General features: G+C 32.1%; 1 protein-coding gene across 1 annotated transcript in view; it reads right to left on the bottom strand.

The window, feature by feature from the left end:
• Window positions 1-5,293: 5,293 nt before the first annotated feature.
• Window positions 5,294-12,647, bottom strand: part of LOC129230329 (protein O-mannosyl-transferase Tmtc3-like) — a 192,155-nt gene continuing 184,801 nt past the window's right edge. Inside the window, exons 21-22 of the mRNA XM_054864728.1 lie at window positions 8,741-8,824; window positions 5,294-5,530 (exon numbers count right to left, since the gene is read on the bottom strand). Coding sequence (XP_054720703.1) covers window positions 5,294-5,530; window positions 8,741-8,824 — 321 coding nt within the window. The remainder of the gene's footprint in view (window positions 5,531-8,740; window positions 8,825-12,647) is intronic.

The raw sequence follows: 12,647 nt of genomic DNA, 5'->3' as shown, positions 1-12,647 counted from the left end.
ATATCTGGTAAGGGTAACTGCTAAAAATATTGTCATGCATAAAGCAACAAAATAGTTCTGCAAACGTTCTGGCCGATTTGCAGCACAGGAAAAACTGGGTATTTTACAAAAATATCTCTGATTTTTTTTTAATTCAATGTACCTCCAATCTTTTTAGAATTCGATATAACTATTTCTAAATAAAATGTGTAAAAGCCTACATTTATTGGTTAAAAATAAATCAGAGCAAAGGTTATGATATTTCAAGTCGTCTGCTGGAATCTCATAAATAAAAATAAAAATGCATGCTTAGTAAATTGACACTGTCGCAACCGAGACACAAATTTTCAGGGCAAGTAAAAAAAATTACTTCTGAAAATACAAGTAGTGATGACGCAGTAAATAAAGTACTGATTATAAGTATTTCAATTCACTTGCAATCGTAATGTTAATAGAAGCAACGTTTACCTGCTATTTGTAAATCATGGCTTCGGGAACATCACTTGAGCGTCTGAATTTCGATTTCTTTTTGTTGTGGCACTATTCCTCTTGGAATGAGTTATGCGAAATTATGCTTCCGTTAACCCTATTTTATCCGCTTTTGTATTGGGTTATTTCATAAAAATGCCACCATGTTGTTCCTAAATGACAGTTCATATATTCCATTAAAAATAACTTCCAAGAGCACTGAGCAAAATTATTTGCTCAAAAAAATCACATATGAGGCTATGAGAAGCAAAGGGATGTAAGTAGCAAAATGAAAAATTTGGAGATAAATAGTACAAATAGTAAAGGAACCTCTCCTCTATCTCGGGGCAAGAAATAGTACTAGTATCCCTGGTAGGTGTCGCTATGTAGCATGATTCAGGGGAAAAAATCAATAAGCCTCATATGTGATTTCTTTGAAGCAAAAAGAAAAAAAAAAGTTCATTGCCTTTTTAAAGTATTACTTTTCATGAAATATATGAAAGAATGACTCTATATTACGAAGAAGCAACAAACTTTTGACTTCAACTAATTTCTTTATGCATATTAAATGTCATACGTTCGCCACAATATATCACACATTAAAGAAACTTTTTTATGTCCATGTTTTGCAGAAAAAACAACAAAAACCAATTCTATAATGCTATTGAAATGTTGAAAGCAACAGCAGTCAACTTGAAATGCATATTTATTAAGGATAATGGTCTTTTTTAAAAAAAACTAATTTTAAGTTACGCATGTTTTACAACACACACGTGTCAGATTTAAAACTGAAAAACATTGTGATCAATTTTTTACAGTGAAATAAAAAGGAAATTCTTTCAATATTTGAACAACGTAAAATCTGCGTAAATTAGCGTCTGACGCTATGATGGCCTTCCACATGAATTACAATAATCGTATTTTTTTAAATTGTTTTTAAAAACAAGTTTTATAAGAAGTGATCGTCAGTCGCACATTTATTAACATACTAAAACAATACGAAGCTTCCCCCCTTATAATTTTTATCTACTGTATTATATCTGTTTTCCTAATAAAATTAAATTTCGTTTATAACTAACTTTTGCGTTAATATCAACTTAGTTTTGAAAAACGTTGTTTTTGTTTGCAGCGAAAGTTTTAAATTGGTTTTTATAACGAAGAACTCATGCAAGTCCTGCAATCCTATTAGTCAGAATTTTTATTCAAAAGACTACCGTACGTTTATTCTTAATCATTTCCTTAAATTTTCTAGATATTAAGAATATTTTTAGTGCATTCCACCATATTGAAATTAAGAAAATAACTTCGTTATGATTTGTATTTGTTCCAATCCATTCCCCTTCTTATTTACTTATTCCTTTTGTTTTTTCGGAAAAGGATGATGATATAACGAATATTTTATTTCTAAATTTTCAGAATAAATTGACTCCGAAAGTAATGCGTAAGAAAAAATAATTGCAGGACCAAGTATTGTGCTTGAAGTGAGTCATTTTAAGGGTTGAGTACTTTAATTACAGTAGAATTTTGATTAACAGAAGTTTTACTGACCAGGACACCCTCGGTAAATTGGAAACTCCGGATAAAGAATAATAGAAAATAAGAGAGGAAAAAAAAGATGATACTGTAGAAAATGTAAATCTAAGTTTACACCTGTGTCCATTGACGAAATAACCACTAAAAACTGCGTTTTACATCGCATTATTATTATTATAAACAGTAAAATTGTTAAATAAATGTGTAGTTAATTGTAAAAGTTGTGTATATCCTTGTAAATGATTTTACTATAACTCGATATATAAAGCCGATTGCAATTTTTTTTTTCTGAAGAAAACAAAAACAAGTGTTCAGCTACTATTAATCATTAGGTATTTATGTTTGAAATAGCTTGCTACGCTAGCTTGCTTTGCTACGATATTATGCTAAAAATAGCTAAATGGGCCACCATTTAGCAGACAAATACGTATTTTAAAAACATGGAGATAGAAAACATTTTAAATTTTCAAGGCACAAACTTTTTTTGTACTTATAAAAGTATGACATTAAATACTAATAGACCATTTCTTAGACACCTGTTGCAATCAATCTTTCAATATCCCCAGAATAAACAGTAAAAACATGTAGGTGTGACACAAAATTTTACTGTGAAGTAATTTATCATTTTCTCAAGTATTATTATATGCACTTCTATATAGAAAACGGTTACTAAGTCATACTAACCACCTGATCATCTTTCATCTAGTGTCTTTTCTAAAAATGTTCATTACATTTTGATGCTAGATTATTTTATGATAAATATAAAAAAGTTACTTCAAATTTTGTTACAAAATGTCCTTTAAAAATACTTTTTACAGTACTGTAGCAACATTTATTTTTGTAAGACCAATATGAAGTATTTTGCCTTGAAAATTTTCATTGTGTTATCGTTGTTGAAATTGTATGTCTGTTATTATTATTTTAAAACTCTGCTTTAAGACATTGTTAAAGCCATTTTTAATTTCGTTCCCCCTATGTTACAGCCTTCTGTAATTATTGAAGATGTTTAATTTTAGCTACTTAAGTGCAGGAAATATCATTTAATATTATCAAATCTGTGGTGTTTTTTATTTTAAATATGTTTTCTTAAGTAACATTTTTTGATCACAATTTGGAGACAATTTTTAGCCATTTTTGATCAAATTTGAGGGAGGCAACTTTGGCTTGCCAATACATACAGACGTAAATAATTTTATCTGTATTTAAACTATATAAATTAAAAGTTGACTTGCCAAAAAATAGATTTAGTTTTTTAATTTAGAACTTTTTAAATTAAAATGTTTTCAATTCCATTGACATTATAAGGTACTTACATAGAATTCCGCCGACCATTTTTTTCCCAAAAACTTTGCCAAACGTTTGATAGACTTTCAATGATGGACACCTAGAACTTATTATCTATGGAAATTTTCGGATAAAGATTGGCGATAATGATCTAAATTTTAATTATTTTAGATTGTTTCATTTTCTTTGTTTTATTTGGGTATTTGACCTATTTTCTAATCAAAATTTTAAATTGGTAATGTTTTTGATTCTGACAAAAATGGTCAGTGAGAAACTACATAAGCACATATTTGAATGTAAAATTTACATATTTTAATGCAAATAAAATACAAAATGGTTTGTGGATTGATTTTTGTAAATGAAATAAAAGTTGCATCTGTGATTATTATTTTTTTGTAAAAGTTATTGTATTTTAATTCAATTGCATGAATTGCGTGCATTATTTTTTTGTGTATAGAATTTTACTGAAACACTAGTGTGATTTTTAAACAAATATGTACCGTAATCGAGACTTTTAAAAGTTGATGATGTCATATTAGTTTCCTATTCACACACAGTGATCATGCATATGTGATTATGTGATTATGCTTATGTATAGGAAAGCAGTTATGCTTAAGACTTGGATTTTTTTTTTCCAATGGTGCATTTGTGATTTTAGTATAAAACATGGGTATGATTCGGAAGAAAAGCATGCAGTATACACAGTGAATGAGAAGCACAAGTGAAAAAGTTTTAGGCGTAAATATTTCAGTGAAAAGATTCCGTCAGTACAGGAATTTTAAACTCATGAGAAAGATACCAATGAATATATATTTTTTTGAATTGCAAAATGCCAAAATTTTGATAAAGTAATGCAAATATATGCAAGTACACTAACAAAAATAAGCATTAATAATTATACTTCAATGGTGCGTAAACAATAGTGGTTTATGCTACAATGGCGCGAACATTGTTTTCAAATTAATAGTTAATGTCCGCTCCATTTGATAAACATGAAATCAAAACATACTTGAGACAAATTCGTATAAAAGTCAACTGATCTACAAGCTTAATTGATGGAATGTAAGTAAATGGAGAAAATAATAGAAAAAAAAAAAAGCCGCATAGGTTTAAGAAGAATACAGAAGTTTTGATGCACTGCAGTTTTTTCGATATGCAATATTTAGAAAACGTTTTTATTTGCATTTATATTTTTTAAAGTCATTAATTTAGACTTAAATCACTTAGTTCTTGTAAAAATATCCATTAAAAAACCCCTCTACATTGAAACATGTTTAATTACTGAGTGTGTTCTTTAAATGACCGGTAGAGAGAACAAAAGGTTTTTGAAGTATTTGTAATGAAATATACCAAGAAAAACTACCCCTAGGAAATTTTTTGAAAAGGATTTGACAGCACAAGATGGAAAAAAAAGGAATAAAACAAATCACAATTATCGTACAATAATGTTTTGTCAATGTATCCAAGATAGGAAAACAGTTTCAGATACACGTTAATTAGAAATATTTACATCGAGTCAATATGGAAATATAAGTTCATCTTACTATAGTGAAAGTATGGAAATATTTTTTGCAGTAGACTGAAGTTGGCAATGCTGTCCATATTCAACTGAATGGAGTTACTAAGAACCACATACATTTTAGATTATCACAAGTATATGCATGAAATATAAAATGTCAAAGTTTAAGAAGCATACAGAAGACGAAGCAGGTGATATTGGATTACGATTTGATGCTCGTAAAACTATTTTGCCCGTTGTTCCTTTCACTCTGCATTATCCACAAAACGGCACTTCAGACACTTTGCTATCAGTTGAAGGAATAATCCTTTGAACAGTTTTGAAGAAACATACAACGATCCATGTTTACGATGTTGGTTCTCGTAAAATACGGAATCTGTGCCCAAGAATGATTAAATTTTACTCCAAGCGGACGGAGATTCATCTGTCTCTTGAAGAAATATTTCGAGGAAGGCATGAACTAACTTCACTCATTGCAAGCTCTTGGAGGAAGAAATCCAACGTCACTGGTCAGCTGACAGGATGGGATCCTGCCAAATGGCCGAAGACCCTGTCTGGACCTTGTTTAAGAATGTTCCTGACTACCTGTAGGTGTTGCCTAATGTAGGGCACGCTAGGATGAAGTGCCAGAGTGTGGGTAAGACATCGTTCGGCCATGGCAAAGTCTTGTCGTTCGAAATGTAGTACGCATAGATTGTGGAGAGCTTTCTGGTTGGTATGATCAATTTCCAGTACTTTGCTGTAGCACTGTAAAAAGAAAAAAAAAACAAACAACACATTTAAACTCACTTACAGATTGATTCTTATGATTTAACTTATAAAATTTTCAAACTTGTAAAAATTTTACTAGGGGTCTAAGGACCTTTAACCTTCAAAATGTTCGACTTTCTGGAAAAAATATATGTTATGCATAACTTAATTCTGAACAACTTGATACCTTATTTATTACCATACGCAAAAAACTTTTCTAGTTATCGTAAAAGTGCCTAAACTTTCCCCTTAGAGATTTATGTTAGCAGCAGCTTTTTAAGCCTCTTTTCCTCAGGTGCCGGTTTCTTGTTTTGCGTGCGTGATATCTCAAAAAGTTTCTTATATACTTCCATAAACCTTCGTGCATGTTTTTCTGGTTTATTTTTATGATGATCTGAACCTAAATTTAACTAAAAATGAAAGCTAATATAAAAAAAAAGACATTTAGCCCAAAATTTTTGAAAAATTTGGTATTAACTTATAAAATTACAATAAATAAATAAATAAATAATTAAATAAATCTATACATATAATAAAATAAGATGTTTGTGTGTGTGTGTGTGGCGCGCTTCCCGGGAAAACGGTAAGGCCTAGAAAGATGAAATTTGGTATACAGGTGCAGTTTTTACTGAAGATGTGCACCTCGGGCTCGGATTTTTGATATTTTAATTGAAAAAAAGTTATTTAATGTTTTATGTGTTTTTTTTTGCACTTTTTACCTCATAGACCCCGAACCAAACGCACCACACAAATAATTTTTGCACTATAGTGTAGGAAATTTAATTTTAAATATGATGAATGAAAAAATTTTGAAAATTGAGCAATTTTTGTATTTTTTATGAATTTTTGAAAAAACCCTTAATTTGCGCTTTTTCCTGGTTTTATTTTTTTCTAATATCATCTTGCGAGAAGTATCAAAGCCTCATTTGAAACTTAAGTTGGTAATAGTAAAAACATTTCGCCCTCTTCAGAAGAAAAAAGTTCTCAAAAATACGCAATAGTTTTTTTTTTATAGTTTTTTTAATGCTGAACACATTATGTCTTTCCACGCATCGGTCGAAGAAAGCGTTCTTCAATCTTTTATGCCTCTGACGTCACTACTTTGATTTCAATTCGATATTTACGATGGAATCTTAATCGCAAACGATGCTATTTTTTTTTTTTTTTAACTATATAGCTTACTTCTACATTTTATGACGTGTGACCACGTGTTTTTCCGGCAGCGCTTGCTTTTTTTCTTTCCTTTTTGTTGTTTTATTTAGGGATTGCATTTATTTCTTTTTTTATCCCCCCCCCCAACAAGCAGGACGTTTTGCTGTATCTTTATTACGTTAGATTTCATAGTTGTGCGCATTTAATTCAATAAAAACAGCGAGATTTTTTTTCTTTGTCAAACGCTACTTTTTGCACACTATGGGGAATTTTAGAGATAACTTTTTTTGCTGTACTTAACTAAAAAAGCGGTTTTTTTTAGCGATTTTTGTTTTTATTAGGAAATGGGTTGGAAGGTTAAAATAAATAGAGACGGATAAGAAAATTTAGAGGTAGATCGTAAAGATAGATAGCATCCGAAGGCGGCAATCTTGGCGTAAAAATGTGAATGGCACAAAAAAATATAAGCTGGATTGATTAATACCGCAGTCAAATTTATTTTAACAGCCAACGAAGGCGGCGAACTTGAAGTAAAAAGGTAAATGACAAGTTAGTCAAACAGCTGCCGTAGGTGGCTGCTTTCATAGAAAGGCGAATGGCGTAAGAGGGCGAACCAGCTGGTTACCGCAGGCGACTATGATAAAATAAGATGTTTGTGTGTGTGGCGCGCTTCCCGGAAAAGCGGTAAGGTCTAGAAAATATTTTATTGAAATTAATAACGATATAGATATAGATTGGTCGATACCGCCATGAAATTTTTTCAAGCAAATGCCGAAGGCGGCGACATTGGCGTAAAAAGGTGAATGACAATATTGATATATAGAGAAAACATTGATTATACCGTCGCTAAATTGTCTAATCAGCCGCCGAAGGCGGCAACCTTGGCGTAAAAAGGCGGACCAGCTGGTCGCCGCAGGCGGCTAGTAAATAAATAAATAAATGATTTTCAATAGATAAATACATTTAGGTTTAGCTCATTAAAGTAAACCAGAAAAACATGCTTTAAAAGCAATTTTTTGTTAGTTTCTTGTAGTAATTGATCTGTATATTTAATTAATGTTACAATTTTAATTCGGATGCATAGTTCTTATTTTATTTCAAATCTCCCTTAGGTAGGCCTTATTACCCGTACCTACCATACATTAGCGAGATATTCTTTTGACCGATATTCTAATAAGCGGGTTTGTCCCAACAAATTTTGTCTTGTTTGAAAAACAAACAAATCTATTAGCAAACAAAATGCCGAAGAGTAGAATCAAAACAAAATGTCATTTCTCTTTTATTCCTTTCGGTCAAACATATATGTAATACAAAACAACAGTGCTTTTTACCTTTAAATCAAATGGACTTACCAGTTGTGAGTTCCATCTTTAAATAAGTATCAAATCGAGCTGGTGGCGTAAGAATACATTTATCTTAAAACATTTTAAAGTCCTGTACATAAAAATACCACCTGACCAAAATTTGAAATTGAAAGTTAAAAAAAAAAAAAAATGCTTGCAGTTTCAGCTCCGATGGCATTTAATATAAATATTTAACCTTTGTCACTCGAACTATTTTTCGCTCATTTTCCGTTTAAAAATAAAATTGAGCTAAAAATACCAACCGATGTTCATGAATAACAAATCAACTTTAACGGTTCTCTGAGAGGGGACATTTACAAATTTGGGACACCCTTTATATTTTCAATATAGTATTTGAGGTGTTATTTCAATGTTTTTTACAGCAAAGAGAGTAGAAAAAAAATATCTGTTAGAAAAAACGCTTTATTTTATTTTCTAATTAATAAAAAGTTACAGAGTATAATACACATTTTTTACTTGAATAAAAGAAACCCGAATGAAACTGAAAATTGCAGGAAATTGCATTTGTTGCCTACATACTCCATAATGAAATACATTCAATCCCAGACAAATTTCCTCTATTCGCAATTTCATTTGAGCGTTAGGTCGTAACCGGAAAAGAAAAAGGAGACGTCTGTTAGAAAATTACAGGTCAAAATGAGGCTCGAGGGGGTAGGGGGCGGGCAGGAAAGGAAGAAGAGAGGAATCTCACCTCTTCAGCGACATCCAGGTTCTTGAAGTGATTGACGTTGATATCGGCCAGCAAAATGAGGCCGTTGATGTGGTCTGGATGGTACTGGAAAAGAAAGAGAAAAGTATTAGGACACGCTCGACGGGTCGTTAGCTGGAGCTTTCTCAGTGTGAAGGCGAAATTGGATTCGTCGCTTCGATGGTGGAAATTGATACCGAAAGAAGGATTTGCTGTGTGGGGATGGGCTTTGTTTTTTGGACAAGTGGAGGTAATTGCGGCCGAGTCATACTGAAACATTTACTTATTGCTGAGCACAAAATCTCGTTTAATTAATTTATTTTCATCAGAAATTTTCTTGCACATAAGACCTAAAGAAGATTTCATTAGGGCTGATGTATATCTATTTATTTTTGTATTAAAATTACATTATTTTTGCAGTAAATGTTATACTCTTTTTGCATGGTTTTGGACAGAAGATAAATGTAGAATAGTCATACTGAATCGTTTACTTATTGCTGAGTACAAAATCTTGTTTGCGACTCCATTAATTAATGATCTTTTATCAGAAATTTACTTGCACATACGAACTGAAAAGCATTTCATTAGGGCTAATGTGCAATGCAATTTATTTTTGAATTAAATTATATTTTTCTACGAAAATAATGTTACTTGCTGTATTCTCCTTTATACGTTGTTTTTTGGACAAGTAGTGGTTAATGTGGCCTAGTCACTTTGAGAGATTTACTTATAGCTGAGCACAAAATCTCCTTTGGGAATCCTTTAGTTAATTTATTTGTATCAGACATTCACTCGCACATAAGAACTGAGCAAAATTTGATTAGGATTAAATCCTATGCTATTTATTTTTAATAAAAACTCTAATAATTTTATAGTAAGCACAATGCTTGCAGTATCCTCCTTTAAGTGTAGTTTTTTATACAAGTAGAGGTAATTGAGGCCGTGTCAAACTGAAACATTTACTTAATGCTGAGCACAAAATCTCGTTTGGGACTGGTTTAAATAATTTTATCAGAAATTTGCTCGCACTTAAAAACTGAGGAAGGTTTCATTATTGTTGATCACTAATATTATTTATTTTTAGCTAAAAACTACATTATTTCTAATGCAAATATTATACTTTCAGCAATTTTCTTTACATGTTATATTTTGGACAAGTAGAGGTAATAAAGGTCTAGTCTACGGAAACATTTACTTATTGTTGAGCATAAAATCTCGTTTGAGACTCATTTAGTTAATTTATTTTTATCACAAATTTTCTCGCAGATAAGAACTGAGTAAGATTTTTGTAGGGTTATTGTCTAATGGGTTATTGTCTAATGCTATTTATTTTATTTAAAAACTATATTATTGTAGTTAAAATTACGTTTGCAGTATCGCCCTTTACATGTTGCTTTTTGGACAAGTAGAAACAATGTGGTTTGGTCATACTACTGATACTAAAACATTTATTTGTTGCTGAGCACAAAATCTCGTTGGAGACTAGTTTAATTAATTATTTTTTATCAGAAATTTTCCTCGTACAAAAGAATGGAAGATTTGTTTTGGGTTAACGTCTGATGATATCTACTTTTGTTTAAAAGAACTATATTTTTTTAGTAGTAAGTAACTGCAGGATCCTCAGTTGTTATCTGAAGAGATAACATGCTCCTAAATGCATTAATTCGTTACTTTTTTTGTAACTCTTAATAATATTGGTATTTTCGCATTTATGTGAAACAATAATTTGCTAGCATGCACATTAGCGTGTCCCAAAAAATGAAAGTCGTTTTTTTAAAACGCATACCCTCTTATTTTTTTTCCTTTTACATCAAAACCGTTGTAAAAAAAGTTTCATGCAATTTGAAGCACTGTAACCCGTGCCGACTTGCGCCTAAAGGCCTAAACGTGCAAATAGCACGTGTATTCATAAGCAAGCGAACGTTGGCAATGCGATACTTTGAGAAGCTCAAAACAGCTGTAAATTGTGCACAGAAAACAAATGAAAACAGAAAAAACATATGTTGGGGAGGGGGGAGGGCTTATCCGTGGCAATTTGCAAACCGTCAAACGTGTCAGTACGAATACATTTCGGTCAGCGAGCGCAGTATAGTCGCTCCATAGGGAACGAAACATGGCACTGGAATTGCGAAGTTTGAAAAAAGAGATACAGTCGAGTCCGCTTAATGGAATATCGGATAATAGAATATCCCGCTTAATGTAATAAAATTCCAATGTACTACACCGTTGATGTGTGTTATTTTTATCCCGGATAATGGAATATTCCGCTTATTAAAATAATTTTTCCTGGCAAATTGCCTATTCCATTAAGCGGGCTCGACTGTATTTTTAATAGGAGTCGTAAAACACCAAGTTACAGGTTTGAAACTTCCCTCTAACGGACAAGTTTTGTCTGTTTTGTTTTATAACATTTGAGAAGTAAATTTAACCATCAATGAAAGTGCAAATCTCGACATTCGGAAATGCATTATCTTTTGGGAAAAGGCACTCATTCCCACCAAATCGTTGCCAAATTGTGTGAATAAACTTAAAAACCTGTATCAAATTTGGAGAAACTTACAAAAAAAAGCAAAAAAAAAAAAAAGCTGCAGGAAGTATTTAGGCAGCGTCAACAAGAATTTGAGAGTAATTTAAACAATTTATTCAATATTGCACATGCTGATGCACTTCGGCTAATCAAAATAGAGGAAGATGGGATTTCCTTGCAACTCCAAATAAAGCCCGACCGACGTGGTCACTTTAGGTAAGGTGGATAAAAAACTGGCAGATAAAGAGGAAAGGGCTCGACTTTGAGCTGTCAAAGAAGAAAACAGGCGCATGAAATACGATTCCGCTTCAACATCCTCGGAATTGTATGAACCTGTACAAGAAATTTCCTCTTCGAGCTCCAGTGAAAATATTAATTCAGAAGATTTCCCTGAAACATATAAAGCAGTACCTGGAACAAGTTTATCAGAACCTGGAACAAGTATATTAGAACCTGGAACAAGTATTCCAGAACCTTTAACAAGAATTATCAGAACCTGGAACAAGTAAATATGTAATGAGGAGCCATTTTATTACTCCAAAGTCAGTTGCTGCATTGGACAGGTGTCTAAGTATACGAGATTATGTGTTTATTCTTGAAGCTACTATTGACGCACTTGGGTCTAACATTGATGGATTTCCCATAGGTATCTTCAATTCAAAGATTTGAACCGAAAAGCGGAAGGAGCACGAGGAAAGAATAAAAATTGGCTTTAAGTGTACGAGGTACCACATATAGTGAATTTACCTTGGGATATAAAAGTGTTGCCTGCTTTGAGTGCTCAAAAATCAAAAGAATATCGCTTATCTATAGTTATTTCACAACTCATTGCTGAGTCTAAACTGGATAATTCTACAGGAAAAGAATAAAAACAGGCTGTTTGAAAGGCAGTTTTAGATTGGAATCTCGAAGACAAAGTTCAAAACTCTTTGTTGTGATACTGAAGCTTCCAAAACAGGTCCTTTAAGTGGTTCTTGCGCTATTCTTGAGAAAATATATGATAGAGAAATGCTTTTCTTTGCTTGCCGCCATCATATATATGAACTGATCTATCCCACTAAAATACAGTGCAGCTGCGGAGTTGTTCCGAACTGTACCCTAACTTGGAAAAATTACTTGACTTTTACCGTGCTGAACTCACTAATATTACGGTCAAGGATGACTATCAAGAGTTGATAGAACTGCCTATCATATTTTTAGTAGGAGATACAGAAAATGAATTTAAAATAAGACCACCGGGAGTCATGCAACAAGCTCGATGGACGGATCGAGCGATTTACTCCCTAAAACTATTACTATTTAGTTCACAACTAAAATTAGATACGAAGGAAAATGAAACATTGTTTGATGTCTGCTTGTTTGTAGTAACAATATACGTGAAAC

Source organism: Uloborus diversus, chromosome 9 (assembly GCF_026930045.1).
Source record: "Uloborus diversus isolate 005 chromosome 9, Udiv.v.3.1, whole genome shotgun sequence".
Lineage (NCBI taxonomy): Eukaryota > Metazoa > Arthropoda > Arachnida > Araneae > Uloboridae > Uloborus > Uloborus diversus.
Note: the sequence above shows the minus strand (reverse complement) of the source record. Positions and strands in the feature narration are given on the sequence as shown.